The sequence below is a fragment of the Ambystoma mexicanum genome, chromosome 2q, assembly GCF_040938575.1.
Source record: "Ambystoma mexicanum isolate Mex_15411 chromosome 2q, UKY_AmexF1_1, whole genome shotgun sequence".
In the NCBI taxonomy this organism is placed as follows: Eukaryota; Metazoa; Chordata; class Amphibia; order Caudata; family Ambystomatidae; genus Ambystoma; species Ambystoma mexicanum.
The window spans coordinates 493,907,754-493,935,354 of NC_090924.1; the positions used below are offsets into that span (position 1 = coordinate 493,907,754).

Consider the following 27,601-nt stretch of genomic DNA (forward strand, 5'->3'; position numbering starts at 1 on the left):
AGAATGTTTCCCTCCAATGGGTGTTAAACTTTAGGATTATATGGGAGGTCTGTAGCTGGATAGCTTATATAAGTTCAGGGGTCAAATCCCCATGCATTTTTGTCAGCAAACATTCTCAATCTGTCCTAGGCAGTGGAATAAGTATATTAGACTCAGCGCATGCCGTGGCCTCCTTGGGGTCTTCAAATAACTGCCCCCGCCCTGCATGCTGTAGGCGCAGCTTTGCTTCGTATAGTAGAGCATATTCAAGGCATAAAATAAGTGGTGTCGCATAGCAATTTGTGTAGCAAAATTAATTATTTAAGTTGCCTTCTTCAATGACAGCACAGCTCACCCTGCACTCCTATCTTACCCTCGGTGCTCTCTTCCCCCTCTTTTCTCTGTTCACTTCAAGTGCTAATGCAGAGAAAGTGCAGCAGTAATCGTCTCCTCCACTCGTGAGTGCCAAATGCCTGTGTGGGAGTGCTAGGCAGGAATTGTTTTTTCAAATAAATGCAATCCAGAAGTAATAAGGATGATACTTTTATTTATCTGTCAAAAAGATGTATGTGTCAACTATATATTTTTTTAAACGATAGTCATGCATTTCAATTCCTAAAATTTAAGCTGTTACATAATGCATAATTACAGTATGGATACTGTAAAACACTGCATCATCTCCATGATTTACAGTAATGGTTAGGTTAGTGTATCTAAATGTAATAGGGCCTCATTACGAGTTTGGAGGCAGTCATGCCCTTAATAAGGGCATGGCTGCCTCCAAACTCGGGTTCCACACCTGCAGCGTTCCTGGTCCCGGAATGGGGAAATACCGGGCCATTCCGACTTTGGAGGGCCCGGTATTTCCCCATTCAGGGAACCCGGACCATCCCATTCCCATTTGAGTCCCCATAGGGCTCAATGGGAATGGGGAGCATGCTAACAACGGGCCCGTTAATGACGGGCCTGTTGTTAGCATGCTGGTCTCCTCGCGGGACCCACAAAGGATGTCTGGTCTGACCAGACGTCCAGAGCGGGTCCCGCGAGGGAACCTCGTAATGAGGCGGTACGGGGTTAACGGCGCCGGCAACTTTACCACCGCCGTTAACCCCTTACTGCCTCAGTTGTAATGAGGCCGATAGTGTCAACTATATTGCATTTTGTTGGGGAAAATTTACCATATTGACGAGTGAACACTTTTGAAAATAAACATGATCACAGTATCACTACATATTATCCCCATAAAGAAAAAAAAGCCATATACATGGTTGTCTGGAACGGCCATAGGCGATATTTTTTGGGGGGGACATTTTGGGAGTTTTCGGGAGCGGGGGTGTCCCATGCTCCTTTAAAAAATAATGCAGGGGTTGCGAGGGTGTCCCCCGCAGGTTCCATGCCTTAATATTGACACAAAAATATGGCGATATTTTTGTATGCCGATATCATTGCGGGGATATTAACACATGGAACCCATGATCACATAATCAAATGCTTTTGATGACAAACCTTGTTATGTAACCTGGAGGTTGCATACATCTTGCAACTGGTGCACAACCCATGAGCGAACCCATACTCCTTGATATTCTATATTATCACCCTGTTGCTTTATACCAGGTACCCTGAAAGTGAGATGACCACAAACTACAATATTCCATCTGGTTTGCCCAGTTCTCTACCTGCTACTCAATCCACTCTGATTAGTCTCTTTCTTGCCTCTTACATAATGAATACACAAAGCGAACTAGATGCTTATGCAAAGTAGTGATCAGTAAGTTCCATCCAGTCTGTACATCTACAGATCTACTGCAATACCAAACACTGTTTTCAGAGCCTTTTTGATCATATCTATTTATTTGTGTCCATTCATGCAGCTAACCTTTTACATTTTAGAAACTCATCTATGGCTACCAAAGTCTTTTTGCCCACTCGCATAGTCGAGTAGATTTTATGAAGGGCGAATACCATTTACAAGAGAAGTTTTAAACTTTTATTTAACATCTTCTTTGTTTGCAGTAAATATCAAATAAGATTCACTGTGCATGGCTGGACTCTGGGAGGCAGCAGTGTGCGAAACATAAAGTGGGTTTGTAGTAACATGCACCATTTGACAAAAATCGCATTTAAAATGTGTTGTCCTCCGTTCCTATGGGTCGAGTGCATTTCTCTTAGGTTGAATAGGTAAACTAAGTTACCCGATCTGCAGGTCTAGCTGAAATTTAAAGAATTGCCAAGGCCTGACTCCTCTCACTAATGTCTTATTTCAGCGTTACGCATAACTGCTGTATTGTTGCTCATGTCATGTCATGAGTACAAATAACGTCTTGTGACATTAATAATATCAGTACAAAATTGCTAATCAAACAGGTCTGTTTGCTAATAAAAAAACATTTAATTAGCAAACTCTGCTAATAAATTTTTGAAAACTAATGTATGCCTTGATATTGGACCTGTCGGGTGCGCAGTAGCTTTTTAGCTGGGTCAAATGATTTACGTTTAGACAGCACAATTGTGACAAAGTCGGGATAGATGTGTCTGTCAGAGGATTCGAAGCGGAGGGCCCCTTTCTCTCTTGCCATACATAGAATGAGGTCTCTCCCAGTAGTTCAATAGTTTAGCCAGCCTGGTGCGAGAGGGGGCCCCGGCTTGGGGACGGGGGCCAAGACCCAGAGCGCTCTTTCAACGAGGAAGTGTTGCGAGAACCGGGTGGGGTCAAATAATGATTTCAGAAGGTTTTCGACAAATTGTCACATTGGACCGCTGCAGGCGGCCTCCGGGATCCCAACAATCCGGATGTTAACATCCGGAGAGACCTAGATTCTAAGTCTTCGCACTTATTGCATAACTTATGGAATTCACGCTGCAGGTGTGCAATGTCACAGTCGTGTTTCATTACTTGGTCTTCTGCGTCACTTACTCTTGTTTCCACCTCTGTGATTCCGGCCCCCTCTTTTTCAGGTTTGGGCCGATGGTTGAGACAATGTCGTCCAGCTTTACATTTACAGCTAAGAAGCCATTTTGCATGGCGATGAGCAGATGATCATCCCTGGAGACCTGGGACGTCGATGGGCCCTCATTATCAGGTGTGACTGCTGCAGGGTCCGAGTGCTTGGAAGGGGTGCTGGTATACGTATCCATCTGGCCTTTCTTTTTGGAAACGGCTCCCTTTGTCATGTTGGTCGCAAGTATATTGACCACTTGCAGCAGGGAGCTAGCCACAATCAGATCTCAGCAGCATTACACCACTCTGCGTCACAGTGATATTTCCCCATACAGCGCCCTAATAGAGCAAGCAGTTCCTATCAGCAAGAGGTCAACCTAGACACCCCGCCAGCCAAGTCCAACATGTTCTGTGAGCACAAGGACACACATCCCAGTCCAGGGGAGCACAATTAAAGCGCAAACCACCAGACGGCCCACTGACAACACCGGAGACCAAGATTATCGGACAAATCAGGTATAGCATAGGGCACCTTGGAAAAACAAATGTGGACGAGCGCTGGTCGCTGATGCCTCACTGGTGAGAGGGCAATGTGCCCTGGGAGAGCGCAACAAAACTGTATCACAGAGGCCAGGAATAACCCCATCTAGCACTTATAAAGTCCAGCAGTGTCAACTTCCGGGGCGCAGTGCCAACCAAAATGCCCGCCTGGCTGCACCAGCCCGTGCTTCATGGGCGTCGCAACAGGGGCCGGGTGGTGCTGGATGATCGCCAAACAGTCCGTGGTGGCTTTAATTATGCAATTGGGGCACACCGGACTTCGTGATAGGTTGCCTCGGGTGTGTTCAGTACAATTAGTATTCTTATTGTGGGTGAGCGCCCAGAGTGGCAGACTGCGGGTCAAAGCCACCGCCCGGAGTATCCAGCTCGACCCACTGGTACGGCAGGGAGTCAGGGCGCAGCCTGGCAGGGCAAAAAAAAGCCTGCCAGAAAGGCTCAAAAGAGGGCAATCACCAGCCTTCAGAGGAGCTGCAACGGATCCCGGTAGCAGCACAGTCCGTTCAGGACAGTCCCAGCCAACGTCAGGACCCTCAGGCAAAGCCGCAGGATCAGGTCGCCACCGGAGTGCAGGCCACAGCTCAGGGCCACATCGCCCTCCAGGCCATGTGGCGGGCCAGGGCATTAGCGCATCTGTGATGGGTGTTCAGCTGGGCGCCCTACGCTCACGGCTCTCACAGGCAGCGGGGAGCACCACTCAGCAGTCCGGGCACACGCAGCCTGCGGGGGACAGCATCACCAACCGTTGACCAGGCACAGGGTAGGGGAGCTGCTGCCCCCAGCCCACGGGTACAGCACCTGCCTACCACTGTCAGCCCGCCAGGGCGCAATTGTCACATATCCTGAAGCACGGTTCCGTGTTGACCCGTCGTGAAGAATATATTTCTTCCTACCAATGTGATTCTCAGGAGTACGAAAGGACAGGCTGAGAAACTAATTGATCGGAAGATGGTGTAGAGTCGTTGGGATCGGTAGAGTTGAGCGGACCGCAAACTTCACGATAGATGGAGAATCCAGGTTCCTTTCAACGACTGCAGAATATTACACTGATTAACAATCAAATACACCCCTTTCTGGATAAACGTTTAACAAATAATTAACAGACTAACCTGCAGAAAACGGGTTTTAACCAGAAGTGTTTCATGCAAGAATGTGCTCAATACTGGGGAAATCTGGAGACCATAAGAAGAGAAAATACAATCAGTACCAGATAGTGAGTTGTAGAGAATGGTAAGGAAAGTTAAGTTTCTTACCCTGGTTTCCCTGGAAGTGGTCGTCTCTGGCAAATCTCCTTCTCCTTTTCTGTACGAACTGTGTGATGGTATCTGCCCCCTGTCCGACGAACCAAATAATCCAATGGTGCAAGGAAGTCACTAGTCCAGCAACAACCTATTCCCGCCGGCACGAGGACGCCTAAAAGGTGCTCAGGAAGTCTCTAGTCCAGCACCTAGCCTATTCCCGCCGGCACGAGGACGCCTACAGCACCCTGGAGGAAAGGACAGGGAAGGAATAGGAGGGGAAGAGGAAGGAAGGAAAGAAAGAAGGTAAGAGGTCTCCCAACCTTCAAGGTCCGAAAGGTCCGAAATCAACTTAACCAAACCACTAGGCAAGAATAACCAAAAAACAATCCGAGGTCAAAATACTAGAACAGGTAAGGGCAATCCGTGAGCATATCCAATAAACGTAATCCGAGATCAAAAAACACCAAAAATTTCCAAGCGAGAAGAGCCACTGTCAATATGGGATCAGAAGCAGCGAGAAGTGGGCGCCGGATCATTAAGTACCTGAACTACCGGCAACAAGATGGTCACGTGACCCAGTACGTTTTCTATCACGTGGAAGACGCCGCGCCCACTGACGTAACCTCCATGGTAACTTCCACGTGAGGCGTCGGGAACTACGTTCCCGACGAAAATGTCTACCGCGAGTAGAGCGTGGATAATGCAAGCCCGCCTCCTGTCTGATATTCGAACGCGACAGGCGCTTTTGGCTACGAGAAGACAAGAGAACCGAAGGGGTATCACAAGACCTGAAGCGTTTTCTGACAGTATCCTCCCCCAAAGGACCCCCATGCCCCCGTGAGGCCAGAAACTGGGACACCAACAACGGGGCATGCACATTCTGCTCTGGTTCCCATGTCCGATCTTCCGGACCGTAACCTTTCCAATCCACTAAGAAATACCTGGTACCACGAGAAACCTTAGAATCAAGAATGGAATTGACTTCATACTCCTCTACCCCTTGAACCAATATCGGAGATGGAGAAGCCACTACCCTGGTACTGTCCACACAAGGCTTAACCATGGACACATGAAAGACCGGATGTATCTTCCAAGAGCACGGCAAATCTAACTTGACTACCAATGGACTCAAGACATCCTTTACAACATAAGGACCGACAAAACGTGGCAACAAGCATCGTCGTCCTGGAATGCGTAAATTCTTTGTGGACAACCATACCCGCGAACCTGGAACGTAATTGGGTGCAGGACGGCGATTCCGATCAGCGTACTTCTTTGCCTGCTCTTGAGCTTGTTTCAGATGTTCCAGCACCCTATCACGGACCAGAGACAGATCCTTGATACAAGATTGAACTGCCGGGCAATCCGCAGGTAGTTTCCAATCAAGAGGTAGGGTGCGTGGGTGTTGCCCATATAAGGCATAAAATGGCGATGTTCCCGTAGATGAATGGCTGGAATTATTATAAGCGAATTCCGCTAATGGAAGAACGGCTAACCAGGATTCCTGATGTTGAAGGATGAGACACCTGAGATACTGCTCCATAGTAGCGTTCACCCGCTCTGTTTGACCATCCGTCTGGGGATGGAATGCTGTGGAACACCGTTCATCCACCCCTAATGAGAACATAAGATGCCTCCAGAAACGTGACGTGAACTGGGACCCTCTGTCAGAAACCACAATCTCAGGTAACCCAAAAAACCTGAAGACATGTCGCAAGAACAGCTCCGCCAGCTTAGCAGCTGATGGCAAACCTTGGCAAGGAACAAATAGAGACATTTTAGAAAAGCTGTCAACCACCACCCATATAGTATCAAAACCGTCGATCAAAGGCAACTCCACCACAAAATCCATGGTAATCATCGCCCATGGTCTGGCCGGCACTGGTAATGGCTGTAGTAACCCCATAGGTTTCGCCGAATGGGATTTACATTGGGCACAAATGGCGCAGGTCGAGATATATTGCGAGACGTCTCTTCGCATAGAGGGCCACCAACACCAGCGTTTGAGGAGTTCGAGGGTTTTCTGTGAACCAGGGTGCGCTGCGATAGCAGCGTCATGACATAAGGAAATAGCTGCACACCGGGTATCCTGATCAGGCATAAAGACACGACCCTGGACATAAGGAAGACCATGCAAAATATCCATGTTATATTCTGCCAATTCTGCGGGCTCTTTATCAACCCAGGTCTGGAGCGTTGACTTCAAAGTGGGTTGTAGAACACAACTACAAACCACTTGTGTTGGTAATACCAATGACCCATCCTGTGGACGTGAAACATCATTCCCCAAGCTTCTGGATAGAGCGTCAGCCTTGGAATTTAGAACACCTGGGCGATAAGTCAACGTAAAGTTGTACATAGAAAAGAATTCATGCCAGCGGGCATGTCTCGCAGTGGTGCACGTCAAGGACTGCAAGGCCAACAGGTTTCTGTGGTCAGTAAAGACCTGGACCGGTACTTCCGTACCAAGAAGATGATGTCGCCAGACCATAAATGCGTCCCTAACAGCCAACAATTCCCGTTCAGTTACGGTATAATTGCGCTCATAGGGCGTTAACTTGCGTGAATGATAGGCGACTGGATGTAATTCCCCGGTGTCAGCGCATGTCTGGGACAGGATAGCTCCTACCGCAACATCCGAAGCATCAGCTTCGACGACGAAAGGACGTTTGACATTTGGATGCAGCAAAACAGGAGCTGTAGTGAATGCGGCCTTTAAAGACTCAAACGCTATTTGGGCGTTATCGTTCCATAAATAAGGTTTCTTGTTACTGGTCAATTCGGTGAGGGGTGCAGCAATAGAAGAGAACTGTCTAATGAACCGCCTGTAAAAGTTAGAAAACCCCAGAAACGATTGCAACTCTTTCCTTGAAGTTGGTACAGGCCAGTTTAAGACCGCTTTTACCTTACTACTACTCATCTGCACTCCTTTGTTGGTGATGTCATATCCAAGGAACTCGACCTGATTTGCATGGAATACACATTTTTCTAACTTGACAAAAAGGTGATGCTCCCGCAAGCGTTGTAAGACTTCTGAAACATGACGTACATGATCTTCCATAGATGGAGAATAGATGAGTATATCATCTAGATAGACGATAACGAACCTGTCGATCATGTCACGCAGAACGTCGTTGATGAAATTCTGGAATGTGGCCGGGGCATTGCAAAGCCCGAATGGCATCACCAAATACTCGAATAGGCCATATCGGGTCTTGAAGGCGGTTTTCCATTCATCCCCTCGACGAATCCGGACCAAGTTGTAAGCACCCCTTAGATCCAATTTGGTGAAGAATTCTGAAGACCCTAACTGATCCAGTAAGACAGAAATCAGCGGAATCGGGTACTGATTTCGGATAGTACCTGCATTGACCTCCCGATAATCAATACAAGGTCTTAAGTCACCCTCCTTCTTGGGTACAAAGAATAGCGGTGAAGCAAATGGAGAGTGAGAAGGCCGAATAAAACCTAACTCAAGGGCTTTATCCAAATATTCCTTAAGGACGACTTCTTCCTTTTGGGTAAGGGAATAAATACGTCCCGATGGTGTCTTAACATCTGGTTTGAGAACAATTGGGCAATCGTAGGGCCGATGAGGCGGCAGAATCTCCGCTTTCCCTTTGTCAAAAACATCCTTATAACTTGTGTATTCGACAGGCAATACGGTGTTAACAACTGCTCCAATGGTAACCACAGAGTTCAACAAAGCCCGACTAGGAGCTTCAGGTGCTTCATACATAGACTCTACTGAATTGCATGATCGAAGACATTGCTGAGAACTGAAAGCGATAGCCCCGGTCTCCCAGTTAATGACCGGATTATGAAGCTTGAGCCATGGTAAACCCAGGATTAGTTTATATTGCGGTGCCATAATGACGTCAAATGTGATGGTTTCCGAATGCTCAACACCAATGGTTAACAGTAACGGAATGGTATGTTCAGTAACAAGCCCAGAAAGAAGGGTTGATCCGTCAACGGCATTGACTACCTCAGGAACACTCTTTGACAATAAGGGAATACCCCATTTCCGAACATATTGGGCATCAATGTAGTTACCAGTTGCCCCAGAGTCAAGAACAGCTGCAGAACTCCAAGGCGTGACCTGGTCATAACTCAACATAACGTCAATATAGAAGTGTGTGGACAACAAGGAACCCTGCATAGAAGAGCTCGGCGTAGGGGTTCCTTCTACGACCGGGCCTTGGCGTTTCCCGACTTGCGGGGTCTCTTTGGGCATGCACTGAGTAGATGATTAGCGGAACCGCAATAAAAGCACAAATTGTTCCGTCTGCGATGTTCTCTTTCTTCCGATGTTAACGGGCCCCTTACTGCCCCGATTTGCATAGGTTCGTCACCGCCAGAAACAGGAATTGGGGAAACGGTAGTATTGACCGGAATTACTCTCTTCTCCCCTTTTCTTTCGGCGCGTCGGGCATCAATCTGAAGTACTAGGTCCAAGAAATCAGGAAAGGACGTAGGAACCACCGGAACCGTGGCTATAGTATCTTTCAATGAGTCCGACAATCCTTTATAAAATAGGGCTGCCTTTTTATCTTCCGGCCAACCAGTTTCAGCAACCAACTGATTAAACTTAGCCAAATATGACAACAAAGGAGTATCCCCCTGACGGAGATTTAACAATTCCAGATCCGTGGCTTGAGTCTTGTAGCGAGTATCAAACACCCTAGTCATAGCACTGATCAATGCATCGCAGTCGAACAATAGCGGACTGCCTTGTTCTAACAAAGGATTAGCCCAAACAGCGGCCATACCACCGAGGTTTGATAAGACAAAGGCAGCTTTTGTAGTCGCATCAGGAAACGAGGTAGGCCGACACAAGAAATGCAACCTGCATTGGTTAATGAAAGTCCGAAAGGATTTAGGATCCCCAGTAAACCTTTCTGGGGGAGCAAGCGGGAACTGAGCGGCCATGTACACATGCGTAGAATCAGATCTGACCGAAGGCCCTGCCTGACCTGAAGTGGAAGCGGAGGCCAAAGATGGTGATCCTGTAACCACTTCCCTGATACCAGCTTGCATTTCGTCAATGCGCCGGTGGGTGTCAGCCTGGGCCGCCGTCATATCGGCACGTAGGTCGGCCACCAACTGAACCAAAACGGCCAACGGGTCATTCGCGGCATCCATGATAAGGCTTCTGATTCTGTCACATATCCTGAAGCACGGTTCCGTGTTGACCCGTCGTGAAGAATATATTTCTTCCTACCAATGTGATTCTCAGGAGTACGAAAGGACAGGCTGAGAAACTAATTGATCGGAAGATGGTGTAGAGTCGTTGGGATCGGTAGAGTTGAGCGGACCGCAAACTTCACGATAGATGGAGAATCCAGGTTCCTTTCAACGACTGCAGAATATTACACTGATTAACAATCAAATACACCCCTTTCTGGATAAACGTTTAACAAATAATTAACAGACTAACCTGCAGAAAACGGGTTTTAACCAGAAGTGTTTCATGCAAGAATGTCCTCAATACTGGGGAAATCTGGAGACCATAAGAAGAGAAAATACAATCAGTACCAGATAGTGAGTTGTAGAGAATGGTAAGGAAAGTTAAGTTTCTTACCCTGGTTTCCCTGGAAGTGGTCGTCTCTGGCAAATCTCCTTCTCCTTTTCTGTACGAACTGTGTGATGGTATCTGCCCCCTGTCCGACGAACCAAATAATCCAATGGTGCAAGGAAGTCACTAGTCCAGCAACAACCTATTCCCGCCGGCACGAGGACGCCTAAAAGGTGCTCAGGAAGTCTCTAGTCCAGCACCTAGCCTATTCCCGCCGGCACGAGGACGCCTACAGCACCCTGGAGGAAAGGACAGGGAAGGAATAGGAGGGGAAGAGGAAGGAAGGAAAGAAAGAAGGTAAGAGGTCTCCCAACCTTCAAGGTCCGAAAGGTCCGAAATCAACTTAACCAAACCACTAGGCAAGAATAACCAAAAAACAATCCGAGGTCAAAATACTAGAACAGGTAAGGGCAATCCGTGAGCATATCCAATAAACGTAATCCGAGATCAAAAAACACCAAAAATTTCCAAGCGAGAAGAGCCACTGTCAATATGGGATCAGAAGCAGCGAGAAGTGGGCGCCGGATCATTAAGTACCTGAACTACCGGCAACAAGATGGTCACGTGACCCAGTACGTTTTCTATCACGTGGAAGACGCCGCGCCCACTGACGTAACCTCCATGGTAACTTCCACGTGAGGCGTCGGGAACTACGTTCCCGACGAAAATGTCTACCGCGAGTAGAGCGTGGATAATGCAAGCCCGCCTCCTGTCTGATATTCGAACGCGACAGGCGCTTTTGGCTACGAGAAGACAAGAGAACCGAAGGGGTATCACAAGACCTGAAGCGTTTTCTGACAGCAATCAAGCAGAGATACGGCAACCCCAGATATGGCCAGGGCCTCTCGCCAAGCCCCCCACATGGTGCCGTGCCAGAGGGCCGGGTTCGGCAGCAGTGGCCAACGGATCTTTATGCAGCTCTGCAGGGTCGGATCTATGAGGCCATCCAGCGAGAAGCAACTCTGCCAGACGGGTGGATGCACAGCAGGGTAGGGTGTACCTCGACAGGAGCTCGGCAGACGGATGTCTCTCAGCCAAAAAGGCGGCGGTGAGGCCGGATCTTCAAACGGTCACCACTCCTCCACAGTGGTCCGATTTCACCTGAAACTTCATCCACCAATGCACCGTCTCACAGGGAATTAGCAGCTACAGCGATTGTGTGGCACAAACGGATTGCTTGTAGATGCAGATTAATGCGAGGCAGGAGCTCCTCGTTTAAGCGCCCATCTTGCTTGCTGCACAACAGCGCCCCCGCGACCCGTAATTCTACTCTGGTAACTCCACCTATATTTTCCCCTTAAATTTCAGATTAAATCCTCCACCTCAAGGTCAAACTGGTAGTTCGGTAATACTGGAGAAATGGCAGTAATGTTGTTACTGCAAAAACAAGTGAGCATAACAGAATTACCACCCGTTCTTTCCTGCACCGCAAAACATGTAATGAGGATGTCTCCCAAACTGAAGTTGTGGTTCGTGGCATCCCTTAAGGGTCTTGTGTCTTCCCTTTGTTGTTTATCATCTACATTAAAATTCTTCATGATTTACTAGTAGGACTGGGGGCGGTCTTCCAGAATGATGCAGTTGATACACAGATCATATTATGATATGATAGGCTATTTAAAACTCGCTTAATACCCAGAGGTTTCTAAGTGCGTTCTCTGTGTCGTCCTGCTGCAAAGGCAAGCACTTGCCCCTGAGCTATCCTCTTGAGACTAGGCAACAATTAACAGCCCAACATTACTTGAGTGCAATATATTCTTAAACAGGTTCGAAGATGGATGGCTGATAATTGGCTCGGGTTTGGCTGATAATTGGCTCGGATTCAGAGTAAAACCTGTTCACCATCTTTGGGTGCTACCGAGGCCACACAAGTCAAGACAATTTATCACAAAGTGTACTGCAAAGTGTACTTCACTATTTTAACCCCTCATTTACACATTTTTCTCAGGGGCTGAGTGGGGCAATCCCAGCTCGGTGGGTTTGCTCTTTCTCGCTACGCTCAGTTGCCCCTACGGATTCGGCCGCGGGCAGAACAAGCCCAGTTCCCTCTTCGGGCTGCCCTTAGGGTGAGCCCTACTACATTAGCCACAGGCCCCACTTGTTACACAATTTTGGATGGGCCCATGCTGAGTTGGGGTTAAAGTGAAAGATGCACCTAATGGGACAAAGCAAGGCATAAGAGCTATTCATCCTCCTGGGCACAATGGGTTTAATGACCCCACTCACAAACAGCTTTCAAAACTGCTCTCCGGTCCCCCTAAAATGTTGTGGCTGACGCCGCCCCTGCTGCTCCCGTCCCTCTAAAATGTTGTGGCTGGCTCTGCCCCTGCCGCTCCAGTCCCCCTAAAATGTTGTGGCTGGCAGTTTTTATGGGAGGGCAAAAAGTGCACTTGCGCCGGGGCCCCACTTGGAGGGGGCCCCAGGAGGCTGCATGATCTAAAGAAGTAAGATTCCATTCTTCACCTAACTTAAATATCACACGTCAGGATATTTTATGAGGTGCTGCTGAGGCTCTAAACCTATTGCCTGTCTGTACATTCTGTTTGGTCAATTCATTGTGTAATGCTTTCTGTGTTCACTGTCATTGTGTAATGCTTTCTGTGTTCACTGTGGTATCCATAGTTTGTGTATTCCTTACGGCACAACTCTTGTAACATGCTTTCCTTCCTGTGGGAATTATGTTGATCATGTGCAATAGCCAAAGTTGAAATGCATATTGATAACACCCTTCTATAATCTATTGCTTTTAAAAATGGTCATATTTGGTAATGTGTTTTGTGTACTTTCCAAGTCAGTTTTATAAAATTAGATTATTTTAGTTCATGGTAAGAACTGGAAAAGAAAGTGTTCAAATGCAGAGGTTTCAGAGTTGGCACACATCCCAGCTTCACCCCGTAACACATGTGCGATCGTGGGCATCTCATTTTATCTTTTATTGCCTAACCTCTCGAAATTTCCAGTCCCTAAACCTTTCAAAATTAGGGGGAGGAATGAGGCGCAGCCAGATATTCTTGATCACTTAATTCCTTTGGTTTGGTGGAGGGGGGCCACAAAGATGTCTGTGCCGAGGGCTCCAAAAGTGCTTAAGATGCCCCTGGGTTTCACTGATACAGCTGCACGGGGCCCCAGCTAAAAGGAAGGGTTGGGTCATTGCAGTCTTCTGTTATGCTGGGGTCATGCACATGTCAGCATGGCAGGCATGTGTTTCATGAACGCCCTCGTTCTCCCAGGTTCAAGCCATCGGGCCCCACTCAGTGCACCACCCCCGAATGGCTCACTTTAGGGGCCTGATGCATCATCTCTGGGTCAGGAAGACAGCCCTGTCGCGCCGGCCCCCTCCCCGACTCACATCTGTAGGCGGTAGGATTGCTTAAAAAGCAGTAGCCTACTGCCTAAATCTGTAGGATTGGCAAGTATGTTAGTATAATGAATTCAGTGCTGCACAGCAGCGGCTTAACATTAGGGAAAGTAAGCAAGCCGCTGATGCCGGCAGCACCAAATTCGTTTTACTAACGTTACATTTTGTCTTTTATAGATCATCTGGCTTTCTCCTATCCCCATGCCCGCCTATCCATCCCTGTCCCCCCAGAATGTGATTTCGCTCTGTAGTCCTGTTGAAATAACAGGGCAGATCCACATAAAGAGGGGATTAGGGTTCATACACTTCACGTGGCAACATGGACCTTGACACTGCTACATATGATGATTCATTCTTGTATGAAATGTCACAATACACTGATATCGTAACAATTGTTTTCTTAGTGCACTGAGGGATAATGCTTTATGAGGCCACTTCTGTGATGTCATGGTGGGGGCGTGGTCAAATGACATCACTTCCCGTGGGGTGTGGTCTAATGACATCACTTCCTGTGGGGTGGGGTCAAATGACATCACTTCCTGTGATGTCACTCTTGGGGGGCGCGGCACTGTGATGTCACTTCCGCTACCCCTGGCATTTTGGTGAAATGACGTCCCTGAGCAATGCCAGCCCAAATATGGGCTATCCACACTATTTACAGCGCTCTACTGCTCTCGAGCTAGATCTGCGCTTTGAACAATAAAATGAAAATGAAAAATAAAATCCAGAATATCTCTCTGAGTATTTCAAATAAATATACAATAGATGGTTAAAATGTAAACATTTTAGGAGTGACTCTTGAAACACTACCTCAGAGCTGTTACGCGCTCTAAAATTAATTATTGTAATACGCTATATGCTGGCTCTTCTGAACATGTAATCCAACAGACATGCACATATCACTTGAATCTTGAAAGAATTGCACCCGCTTCCTGCTCAGCCTAAAATTATTTTCAAGCTTTTTACCCTCCACCACAAAGCCTTATAGTGGAATTTGCCTACTTACTTCAAGGCACCTATAAAATGTCATACTACCACTCACCCACAGAGAGTAAACTCAAGGTTCACAGTTTATATACCTTGCTTTAAATGAATTCCAGGTTTTTTTTTCTTTAGGTCATAGCTTTTAAACATTTGAATGCTATATTAGAGAGGTTCTTCTGCTCAGACAAAAAATTCAAACCATTTTATTTTGATCATTACCACTTAATTGATTATCATATTTTCTGAATCTTCTATTAATTTTTACTGGAAATTGTGCTGCTTAGGCGACCACTGATATACTCAAGGTTGCAGAGCCTAATCGCAGTAACAATAACAAAACCTATAACACTGATTCATCTGTCCATCCACCTAATCACATCCATGTATTTATTCAATCGATCACAACCATTCACACTCATTCTAGCCAATCACACCAAATCCACGCAATTTCCACACAATTTCACTGATTACTCGGCCCACACAATCACACATATCTATCCAATGACACTTACACCTCTTCCCACCCATCCCCAACGATACTCCCTAACATCCAATTAATCTCATCCATCCACACAATAACACGTATCCAACCGTAAACTAACACTTCTACCTATTTAAAAGCTAGAACTATTGGTTTTGCCAATGTTTGTTTATGACAGTACTCACTCGGCAATCGTTAGTAGGTGACTGGTCATGTCGAGGTGCATCTCAAGATTTATGTTCTCCAATTCCACCAAGCTACGCCGGATCTTCATTTGCTCCTGAAATGCAGTGATTAGCTGGTCCCGCAATTTATCAATCCGTTGGTGACTGTATACATCAGAACTCTGCTTCACTTCTGCTGCAGAACAGAAAGCAGGCATTTATGGCTAGAAAATTGCCTTTTAACGGGCTTTGTGATAGGTAATAAAATTGCAGACATAAAAGCTCTATCCCGGATCATAAATGCCTATTGCTGTCATGAAGCTGAGTCAATGAGACACATGTACCAGAATTCTGGGTTTAAATTAGGTTTATTTTGGATAACACACATTTTATCAATGTAGAAGAAAATAGCAAAACCCCCAAAACATTTCGCTCCTTGAGTTGCCACAGTCTCAGTAGTCCAGGCCAACTCCTGGATATCCAAATGGGGGTTTTCTGTCACTCAAAGTGTGTGGTTTTTAAGTGTCCCCTGCACTTCTTTCTAAGAGTTTGATAATTATGGTATTCTCCATCTTCACTTTCTGGGTGAAATCCTGTTCCAGTGATCGCACAATGTCGACATCCAGATCTGGGTGGCCACTGGAAGGAGACTGGGGGTCACCATCTTTATCCCCAAAGGTCACCCATTAGTCTCTGGCTGGTATGATGGGTTGGAGGGAAGTTCCTCTCGCTCGTGTCTACAGGATGCCTTAGTGAAAGACAACTGCCTCTTCTGGTTGCTGTCTTCACAGCCCCACAATAAACTTGTTTCTCACAGGCCTGCCTCTGTTCCCTTTATCTCCTCCACTACTATACTGTTTCTCATTCAGAACTACTGTTACCCCCTTGTCACTTTGCCAAATGCTCATAGTCCCTCCTGTGCAACATACTGGTCAACCAGGCATGTAGCTTACTTTGAATACCATCCCTCTCTGTCTCATCCTTCTCAGGCTGTAGCCTCCTATCTATGCTACACCAACTCCTCTACAACCTCTTGGTCTGCAAGTACCTTCTTTAACGACTTAAAAAAACAAATTTTCCTCCATATAATCCAGCTCTGTATGATCTCTCACCACCTCTCCCTGATATCTCTCTTCCTGATGCCTTTTTTTGTATTTCTCCATCAATTCCCACTCCTGCCTCCTGTAATCCATGCACCTCCTCCTCCAGTTGTCCCTCTGGTTGTCTCAACATCTCTTTCTGATGTCTCTGCTCCTCCTCTTGATATCTCTGTCCCTCCCCTCTTTGACATCAGCTCCACCTTTGCATGCTCTTTCCCATCTCTGCCCCTCTCCAAGTGACCTCCTCTCCTCCAAATGACCAACTTGCCATTTCTGCAGCTTCCTCCACCCGTCCTCATCTCAGTTTCACCCGCCTCCACCACATCCCCTGTAATCTGTTACTTTTGGACTCCCACACACTCATGCCAGCTTCCTTCTCTTTTATGGAGGCTATCCCTGTGCACTTGGACCTCCACTATCTGGTCATTTTCAAGCTGAGCAAGATAATTGTGCAGGAAATGTGTTTGTTTTGTTTGAATTTGTGGGTAATCTTCTGCCCGTGGTGTGTTCCCCTCCCTCTCACAGCTCCACAGACCAAGCCACTATATGGGTCATGACATCTTGGATTTGGTATTCGCTCATGCATGCTGTCAGTTCTGCAAAGCCATGTAGTACGCTTTGTACGTTTTCTGTTCTTATGAGTCCTGACAATCATAAATACATTTTTCAGAGCTCGCAAATACCAGCCTGGTAAGGAATTTTCTTAAACCTTGAAATGCACACGGCTCCACAGCCGTTGTTCCGAGGACTTCCTGCTGTCCAAGAATGTGTCTCCATACTTTCTGCTCCCTTAAAGGGACATGGCCCTTTAGTGCTGCCAACTAAAACATCTTTGCCATTCAACATTGTAGGCTGGGATAGACCGGGGGATACTGCCAACACACTGTTAAGAATCACTTAACACTGGGTGATACCATGCCCCCATGGTCCTCTCATCCCTTGTACTCAGAACCAGACAGGAAACTTTGTCACACCACTGAAGATTAATCCATACCCAAAGGTGAAAGCATTGCGATGAGTTGCTTTTTTTTGGAGTAGGGCGGGATCTCTGGGTAACTGCATCAATGCTGTAAAGATGTCCTAGTAGTTTACTTTATTATGCTTCTTTTTAAAAATATAATTATTTATAGTTATTTAGTTATAACATGAACAAACAAGTTTCATAGTAATTGTCACACATCGTTATCGCGTGGTAATGAAGTTATCCATCCTCAAAGGAAAGGGCCCAAAAACAAAAAACAGTTATAAAAGATTAAATCTATACAATATATATATAGCATATATAGGGGACAGAACCAGAAACTTTCGAATCGCAAAAATTGGCATTTCCCCTTTAAAAGTTGCAGTGTGCGAGTGTGCTGCCATGTGCGTGTCCATGCACCACTAGCCCTGCTCACTGATGGCTCACCACTGTCCCCCTTTCGCCGCGAAAAACACAAGACTGCAAACAGAGGGGTTAAGGGAGTGTTGAATGGAGGAAAGGGGGCGATGGACTAAGAGTACATAAAATGCTCCTTACTCTTACATCTGATCCTCTTTCCTCCATATTGTATGAGCGATCGCAATGCACCAATAATAAGAGAGGGGGTCCACTCACTTACTATCATAACTGCTTGGCCAAAGGTGACAGCTCTGGAACTGGTATCAAGTCACTAATGTTTGAAAAACAAAACACAGCAAGAGCCCATGTACCTGCTTTGCTTATCACATCCCAGGAAACGTGCCTCTGAAAAGCTACCACAGCAGTTTTTTCTCACATGGCATGCATATGGATCCTTGCCAATGGAGCTTTAGTCTGAACTTTGTATGCCTGTCCACTTGCAGTCAACATCCACCTCGTGTTGGAAGCCTTGGCAGCTTGGTTACCCTCAAAAGTAACAAAGAGTGCATAAAACTTTCAAAAGCCCCCCTAATCTCTAGACAATGTAGTGTTTTGTCAATGTAGTTTTTTGTCTCGGTAGGATAGCTCAGGGGCAACGTGCTCGACTTGGAAGCAAGACGACACGGAGCAACACAGGTTCGAACCTATCATATCATATCCAGTATGGGTTAGGGAAAATATTGGAAGTACAATTGCGCCAGGAGGCCTGCAGGGGCAGACCTTGACACAGTAGGGGTATGAGCTGAATATGGGATGTGTCATATGCCAGTGACACGTGCCACTGCATGTCACCACTACAAGTGGCAGGTGTCACGTGTCATGCCCCAAAAAAGGTTTCACGTATCACGGTAAATCTGTCTCTTCGTTTTTGAAATTATAATCCTCCTTTTTTAAAAATAAAAATACGAAGACCAATTATAATCCTTCTTTAAAAATAAAGTTGAGAGGTTCCATGGAGGATTCAAACTCAAGACTTCACGCTTCCCGGACTAGCCCCATTAAACACCACGCCAGCCCCCTTAAACACCACGCCACTAAGTCTCACTCCATGTAACTGTCAAATTCTATCTCTAATGTGAACCATTGCATGGTTCAATGATGCTCTCTTTTTTATTTTAAGTTACATCTTCAAATAAACTGCATGTGCGATTCTGAAAGTTTGTAGGATAGAAACAATTTACCGTAAGTATTTGCATCTTGAGCTTTTCTTGCATAATACTAAATTTAAAAAACAGTTCATCCAAAACCTATTACTGTGTAATGCTTTAAATGTCAAACATGTATTGTGTACATGTTTTCCAAAACAGTATGGACGCAATGGTAAAGTGTGTGTGTTTGTACATTAATTCATGCGTTTCACACTTGACTTTACAAACTGTGATAAATACAGTACAACCATATCCTACTGATAATATTTATAACTTATATATCAGAGTATATGCACGATCATGAAAACATCATTCACAAATGTTGCTAAATCTTCCGATTTAGGGCCCAATTCATATAATCCAGCGCAGAGCAAGTGCCGCGCGCCGAGAAGGAGCGTGTGCCACGCGTGTACCAGCTTTGGCGCAAACCAGCAATTGCGTGGCACGCATATTCATGTATTTTCCGAGGCATCAGTAGCCGTTACGCAATGAACACCAAGCAGCACCAGTAACGCCCCCAACACACCCCCTTGCGCAGGCAAAAGCCAGTGAAATGCCCAATACGGTACAAGGCACGTGCCATCCGTGACCCAGCACACAGCCCCCCCATCGTGATCACGTGAAAAATCAGAGCGTAACCCGCTCGCACCAGCCAAATCGCATGAAAAGGGCTGTGCGTAACCTGTCCGTGCCCCAGCCAAATCATGTGGGAAGGCCCGCGCGTACCCCATCCTCACCCCAGTGAACTCACATACCCTGCCCACACCAGCCAAATCGCATGGGAAGGCCCGTGTGTACCCCATCCGCACCCCAGCAAAATCATGTACCCCACTCGCATTAGCAAAATCGCGTCGGAAGGTCCGCGCGTACCGCGTCCGCGCCCCAGCAAAATCGCGTACCCCGCTCGCACCATCCAAATCACGTGGGAAGGCCCGCGTGCACCCCGTGATACACGCACAACTCCCCTGGAAGCAGACATCTCCTCATGGGACAGCCAGACCCCAACAGTGGACCATACCCCGCAGGCAGCCCACAGCACATGGCCCCCCCATCACCCGTGACCACACCCCGCAGGCAGCCCACACTCATGGGATCTCCACCATCACCCGTGAACATACCCTGCAGGCAGCCCACACCATATGGGACCCCCACCATCACCCGTGACTATACCCTGCAGGCAGCCCACACCAAATGGGACCCCCACCATCACCTTTGAACATACCCCTCAGGCAGCCCACACCACATGGGACCCCCACCATCACCTGTGAACATACCCCACATGCAGCCCACACCACAAGGTCCCCCATTAACCATGACCATACCCCGCAGGCAGCCCACAACACATGGGACCCCCACCATCACCCGTGACCACACCCCGGAGGCAGCCCACACCATATGAGACCCCCACCATCACCCGTGAACATACCCTGCAGGCAGCCCACACCAAATGGGACCCCCACCATCACCTTTGAACATACCCCTCAGGCAGCCCACACCACATGGGACCCCCACCATCACCTGTGAACATACCCCACAGGCAGCCCACACCACATGGTCCCCCATCACACGTGACCATACCCCGCAGGCAGCCCACAGCACATGGGACCCCCACCATCACCTGTGAACATACCCCGCAGGCAGCCCACATCACATGGGGCCCCCACCGTCACCTGTGAACATACCCCGCAGGAAGCCCACACCACATGGGGCCCCCACCATCATCTGTGAACATACCCCGCAGGCAGCCCACACCACATGGGGCCCCCACCATCACCTTTGAACATACCCCGCAGGCAGCCCACACCACATGGGACACCACCATCACCTGTGAACATACACCGCGGGCAGCCCACACCACATGGGACCCCCACCATCATCTGTGAACATACCCCGCAGGCAGCCCACACCACATGACCACCCCATCACCCGTGACCATACCGCGCAGGCAGGCCCTGCCACATGTTCCCGGCCCCCACCCCAAAACACATTGGACCAACATACACTCATGCAGCACATGCCAACTAAAATGCCACCACACGCTGCATCCCCCTGGAGCACCTCAACACCCATCCATTGGTCATGCTCCCTATGTCATGTGAATCCTAACATCACACATGCTTCATGTGCACACACATGAACAACATTGGTGAACAGCAGAGACACACAAATGAGTCATGGAGGAGTGAAACATGCACTAAACCGTTGAGACCAGATACCACTTCGATTTCAATGTCAAAAAATTATATTAAAAAACATGTATCTACACACAGTAAAAATAACAAATGAAACATGCATGAACCAAATCAAAAACCAAAAGAAAGCGAAAACCAAAATCAATGTGATGTAAAAAATGAAAGAGTCAAAAATGTGGTCCTTGTCCATTAACGTATGCGCAAATGAAATCACATATCATGTGAAAACCATTCCTTCATGGTTAAAAAAACTGTTCCAATTAAAATCCAAATATTTACAAAGATCCAGGGTCCCTGATCCCAAAACATGTAGAAAAATCCTAAAAATACAATACAAAAATAACTATATACAAGATGCGGAGCAAAGTCCAGGAACTCCAAATAAAAAGAAAAAACAAATGAAACCTACTCCTACAGAACTGTATACAAAGGCAGCGGGCTAGTCCATCTCCTCAGCATGCTCTCTCATAGTCTCCGCCAGCGCATCATTGAACATTGTGTCCACTTCCAGTAGGTGTGCCTCGGCTTACCCCTCGAGGGCTTGCAGGGACTCCTCCATGCTCCTCTCCAACTCCCTGCTAGTCTCCTCGAGGACCTATGCCTGCCTCTCTGCCCGACGCAGTGAATTCTCTGCCCTGGACATGGCTCCTGTGCCTGCTGCTGCTTTGCCCGATTTGCTGGCCCAACACTCCAACACGGAAGACATCCTTGTCGTAAGGTCCACATTTGCCTCCTGCCCGATGGCCCATACCTGCCCCTCTGATGATGAACGACCCGAGTCCTTTTGCATCCTACCCTGAGCCTGCTGCTGCCAAAATGCCTGGTGCCTGCGCCACAAGGACAGCCTCCGGGATGATACCACCCGGGGCCGTCGTGCACGTGCCCTGCTGCTTGGTGCCTGCACTTCCTCCATTGCCATAGCTCCTGTTGCTGCGGTGACAACCTCTGCTGATCCTCCTTCGACTCCCGACTGTGGCAGGGATGTAATCTCCACCAGACGGGCTGCCAGGGTTGGGACAGGAACACAGGAGGCCCTGGTGGTATCTGGGGCAGAAGCCGGCAGGGAGGACGACTGACGCACAGAGGAGGAAAAGGAGGAGGGAGGGTTGGAGCAGTGGCCAGCACACGTACCAGATTCGTGATCAGGAACTGAGCTAGCCAGTTAATGAGGCAACAGACCTCATCTTGATGATGTGCAAGCCCCCGATTGGAAGCCTACACATCATCATGAATGCTGGCTGTACGCCTCGCAATACCGGCTAGCAACGGTTTCAGCCTGTCACAAATTGCTTCATCCGCAGATAGTGGAAGATCCATTTGCGTGGATACATCCGCCACATGCGGAGGGGTCCGGCCTGAGGCATGCCCGCAGGTGCATACTGGTGCAGTCGCAGTTCCAGGGACAAGATCAGTCACAGGCCCCTCCACAGTGACCTGCACTGCCTCCAGCCCCTGATCCTGGACTGCACCAGTCACACCAACCTCATCACCCCTGCCGGGCCCCATGTGCGGGGCTGATGTGGCCTCCTCCTCCTCCACCACTACCACCAACCTGGATGACTCCCCACTGTCTTCTGCATCAGACTGCCCCTGTGTGGGCTCACCTGTCCCTCCCACTGCCGAGGTGCCCACAACCAACTTCACCCTCTTGGGCCTTCCCTCAGCAGCTGCAGCCGTTGTCGTGGACGCGGCACCAGTCTCCTCGCTACCGGAAGATAACAGTACCTGGAAGGAGGACTGGGCCCTGCGTCTGTGCCTGGTGGAGGCATCCCTGCTTCGGTGATCCACATCGCCTTCTTCGCCCTCTTCTTCCATCGTTGCTGTGGATAGGGAAACATAGAACACAAACATCAGGCTACTGAACATATGTGGGTATGTGTGTTTGTCACAATGCAAATGTACATCAGTGGCACTGTCAAAGGTCACAACCATCATCATCCTCCATTACACAGAGGAAGTGCCATTCACACGCATTCACAAACATGTCTGCCATTCACAACAGACATTCACATCCATGGACAAGGCACTGACACAAGATCATAATTGTGTATTCAGATGACACACATCATGGGACATACACATCTCATTCACACACATCACCTGACAGTCATGAGGCAGGCCATGGAGCTATCACGTCACAGTGCACTCGAGGGTAAATAGGCAGCGGGAGGCAATCACAAATCAAGAACTCAAGTAACATACGTGCGGAGTGTTGGGCAGTCACACCCAATCACTACTCAGACACACGCACATGTACACCATGCATGTCCATGATGGTGACATAAGCACCCATGTGTCACACCTCTTGCATGCCCCAGACCAGACAGAGGTATGCAAACATGTGCGCGTCGTTACATGACATTGCGCTTCACGCATTGCAACACAGACACCATCGATGTGGGACACGCTTGAATGGACTCACATGCAGCACTGTCAGGGACATGCACACAGACATCTGTACAGGAGGCATGCCAGACATAAGTCCAAGGCACACACTCCAGCGACACGTCAACATGCACATGCACTATGGTGGACAAGAACACATGAACACTTACCAGTCGACTCCAGACGGAGCACCAACTCCGAAACCTGGGGGTATAGCGCTGGGTAGAAGCGCTCCAGGACCCTCATCATTGCCGACTTGCGATGGGCCATGGAAGAGGGCATCATGATGCCCCAGGACTTTCTCCACCAGGATGCCAACTTCCCTGATGGTGTGGTGTCAGACATGGCAACACCCGAGGCAGGTGTGGGTGGGCAAGGTGGTCCTGGGGCTGGGCTGTGGAGCAGTGGTATGGCAGTTGGGAGTCTTCAGGATCAGCAGAGGTGGTCACAACAACAGGATCACTGGCAATGGCTGATGAGCAGGCACAAACTGCAGGGCATGTGGGCAGTAGGCACACAGAGTGGGCTGGCAGCAGCAGATGGCTCGTAGGAGGTAGCTCGGGAAGTTGGAGGCAGGTAAATGGCCTTGTAGGCAGGAGCGTGGGTTTTCCGTGTTGTTTTGCGTGGCCGGCTGGAAACAGAGTGACCCCGCGCGTGCGGAAACAGTGCGTCAGCGTGTAATCAGAAGAAAGTCCCTAAGCGCGTAAGTTACGAGACACTTGCTGGACATTGGGCATTGCCGTTCAGTATCGGGTTAAAGCTCTGCATAAGACAACAGTGCACTGTATGTGGTTTTCGAACTTCATATATTTGTGGGTTCACACGCGAATAGTTCACTACTATGGCAGTGCGTACTTCTTGTTTTGGGAGGGGAGTTGCCTACGCGCACACGCGCGTGTGATTTTTTTCTTTCATTCTACGAGTCAGACGGTGAGTCATGCATGCATTTTTCCCACTGTGGTTGCCCCTTTGTGTCGCGTAGACCATTTCGAACTCATAGTAGCCTACGTGTTCCTCGCGTATGCATTTTTTGTGTTGCTGGGTGACACAGCGTATTGCAGGATGTTTTTTACTCACACGTGGGCTATCGAGGGGTCGCGTACAAGTTGATTTTTGTTTTTGGGGTGCCTGGGCGTTGCGCAACCCGTTATTTTTTCACCAGGGATCACATAGAGCCTTTCTGGAGCACAGTGGTACGTTTTCCATCACGTACCCTGCCCCCTCACTCCAATTGCCCAGGACAATTGTTGGCTGCACCTCCCAGTGCACTAGTCCATCAGTGCCACGACTGGGAGGGCAACAAGTGGGAAGGGAGGCAAAGGTGGGCGACTTGCCAGAGGTGGCCAAGGTGGGCGACGTGGCCAGGGTGGCCAAGGTGGCCAAGGTGGGCGATGTGGCCAGGATGGCCAAGGTGGTCCACATGGGCAAGGTGTCCAGGACCATGCAGGGAGAACTATGCCCCCCACTCAACCGGGGCAGGGAGATGCAGCAGCTGCTGACATACCCAGCACCCGTGGACCCAGACAAGCAGTGCCATCTGCTGTCCAGACCAGCCAGGGTGTGGAAGCTGCAGGGGCAACTGCGGCTACCACTACCCATGCTCAGGGTCAGCCAGCCCGGACTGTACTGGTCCCGGCACAGGGACAGGGTGACTCAATGGCCGATTTTCATGTCCCAAAGGCCAAGACACGTGCGGTGCAAGTTCCAGGCACCGGCACCCGGGGATCTGGAGCAGCGGTGTCATCTGCTTTTCACACCGGCCAGGGTCTGGAAGCTGCAGGGGCAGGTGTAGCAACCGGCACCCTGGCTCAGGGTTACCCAGCCAGGACTGGATTGGTCCCGGCCCAGTGTGACTCAGGGGCCAAGTCTCTTGTCACTAAGGCCAAGACACATGTGGCGCAGAAGCTGACCTTCTGTAGTTACATTGGTGGCTGATTCCATAGGCCAGTCCACCTGTACTCCAGCCCCTACTGACCAGAGCGGTACAAGCCACTCAGGGTGTGCACCATCTTACAAGAAGCAGAAGCGATGCTCCAGTGGTACAGGTTAAGACCCCAGACACGGCACAGGAGTCCCACACGTCGAGAAAGAGGAGTTTCTGTGATGATGAACTGGACATGCTCGTGGACTACATGTTGGAACACGGCTGTGGCATGCTAGTGCAGGCAGGGAGCACACATACACCTGCTCAGCGTATGACCCACTGGTAGTGCCTCGCGGACCATATTAGCGCCTTGGGCTATGAGAGGCGCACAGCTGGTGATGTTGTGAAGCGTTGGAACGACCTCCGACACCGAGCAAAAGACAAGCTGGCTGCAAAGTTCGCCTCTACTCTGATGACTGGCAGTGGGTCACCACCAGAGGACGATAAACTCACTGGACATGAGGATATCGCTAGTGATTTCATTGCCGTGGAGCAGATCCAAGGCGTGGGAGACCTGCCAATGTATGAGGGAATGTCCGGTGAGTGGTGATGTGTGTGTGTACAGGCCATGTGTATGTTGCTTGGGTGATGTGTTATGATTGTCTGCAAGTTCAGGCTACATTGTCATGACTTCCATGTGTGACCCATGTGATGTTGGATTGATATGTGCTTGTTGTCATGCAGACTGCATACAAACCATGTGCTGCACACAGAGACAATCCTCATCACCACACCTGCTCCCTCCTTCCATGACACTCTCTGTCCAGCCTCACTTGGCCCTATTCTTGCTCAAACCTTTGGTCGCGGATAGCCTGTGATGATCTTCCAATCAACAGTCGCCTTCTATTGTCACATGACTGATGTCTCTGTGAGGTCACCCTGCAAGTTACTCCTCCTCAGAGGCATTTTTCCTTTCATCTCCATCCCCCAGCAGCTCACTGTCTCCAGAGGACTGGTAATTCCTATGGTGGACTACTGCAATGGGCTTTACCAGGATTTCTGTGATTCTACACTCTTCCCTCTGCAACTCTGCCATCCTGGACTGTGTGAAAAGTCCTTTAGGCTTGATGCAAGGTATCTCTCTAGGACTGTGATGATGGCACAGGCTCACAGTGGCTAGGAGTGTTCATTCCTGAACCCTGTGAATTCTTACCAAGTCCCTAGGGGTCCTGGGCCAGCAATTCCTTCAACTCCACCTCCAGTATTTACTTCATTCTCATGGTCTTTGATCATCCCTTTCTTACTCCTTCAGGGTCAGTTGCTCCTCATGGAAATTAGTTTGTGGTTCACGTCTGTGTTGAGCTGTGGCCTCCCTCTGGTACAGCCTCCCTGCCTCTATGTAACTTGAGGTGTAGCTTCCCCGGGTCTGCAGGCACTTCTGATGCTTCCTCATGTGTTGTGCTTTCTGTCCTCCACTCCCCTGCTGTAGTCCCAGATGACTGAGAGAATGCACTTGCCACCTGCCCACACTGTCTGCTACAACACGGTCCTCTGAGCAACCATTTTAACCCATGCACTGCCTCCCAGCCACCCCCGCCCTTGGGGGTGGGCTTTACTGTATCCCTACAACCCACTACCAACACTTTACACATGATGACGGCACTTACCCTTACACTGCCATCAGGCCACGACATTGACATTACTGGATCTGTATTTTTATTCATAGTTGAGGTCGTACCCATGTACTGCACTGCACCCACACACTTCTAAACCCTGCTATCCCCTTCAATATGCCTATTCACTTGCGTGATGTCAATGTGACCTAGCATAATTGAATCCGTATGCCTGCCCTCACTGTATTACAACACCCTAGCGTTGCTGCACCCTGTGACACATGTGTGTGTTTTCTAATAGTGAATTCCATGAAATGTCATCTGACATGCATTGTACATGGCTCATGGTCAGTAGTATTCAACTTCCATCTGAGGCTGGTTGACAATTCTGGCATGGCTATGCTACGTGCCATCTGTGTATTGGCATCAGTCATGTTTGTGTAAGGACTATGCGAGTCACATGCTTGTGTGTGATGCAGATGCTATGCAGTATATGTGTTATTTTGCCCTTTGACACGCATCCATGTCTGCTTTCAGGCTCCCCTTCCCTTTCTTTGACACTGCGTGTGTGCCTGACTTTGTGTCATGCGTGACATGGCATGTTCATGTGTTGGCTGACAACATTGTAATACCTATG

At 48.6% G+C, this 27,601-nt stretch overlaps 1 protein-coding gene across 1 annotated transcript in view; it reads right to left on the bottom strand.

Moving 5' to 3' along the window:
• The window catches only part of LOC138569550 (kinesin-like protein KIF19), a 3,041,213-nt gene that overhangs the window by 962,127 nt on the left and 2,051,485 nt on the right, over positions 1-27,601 (bottom strand). Inside the window, exon 12 of the mRNA XM_069647615.1 lies at positions 15,303-15,477. Coding sequence (XP_069503716.1) covers positions 15,303-15,477 — 175 coding nt within the window. The remainder of the gene's footprint in view (positions 1-15,302; positions 15,478-27,601) is intronic.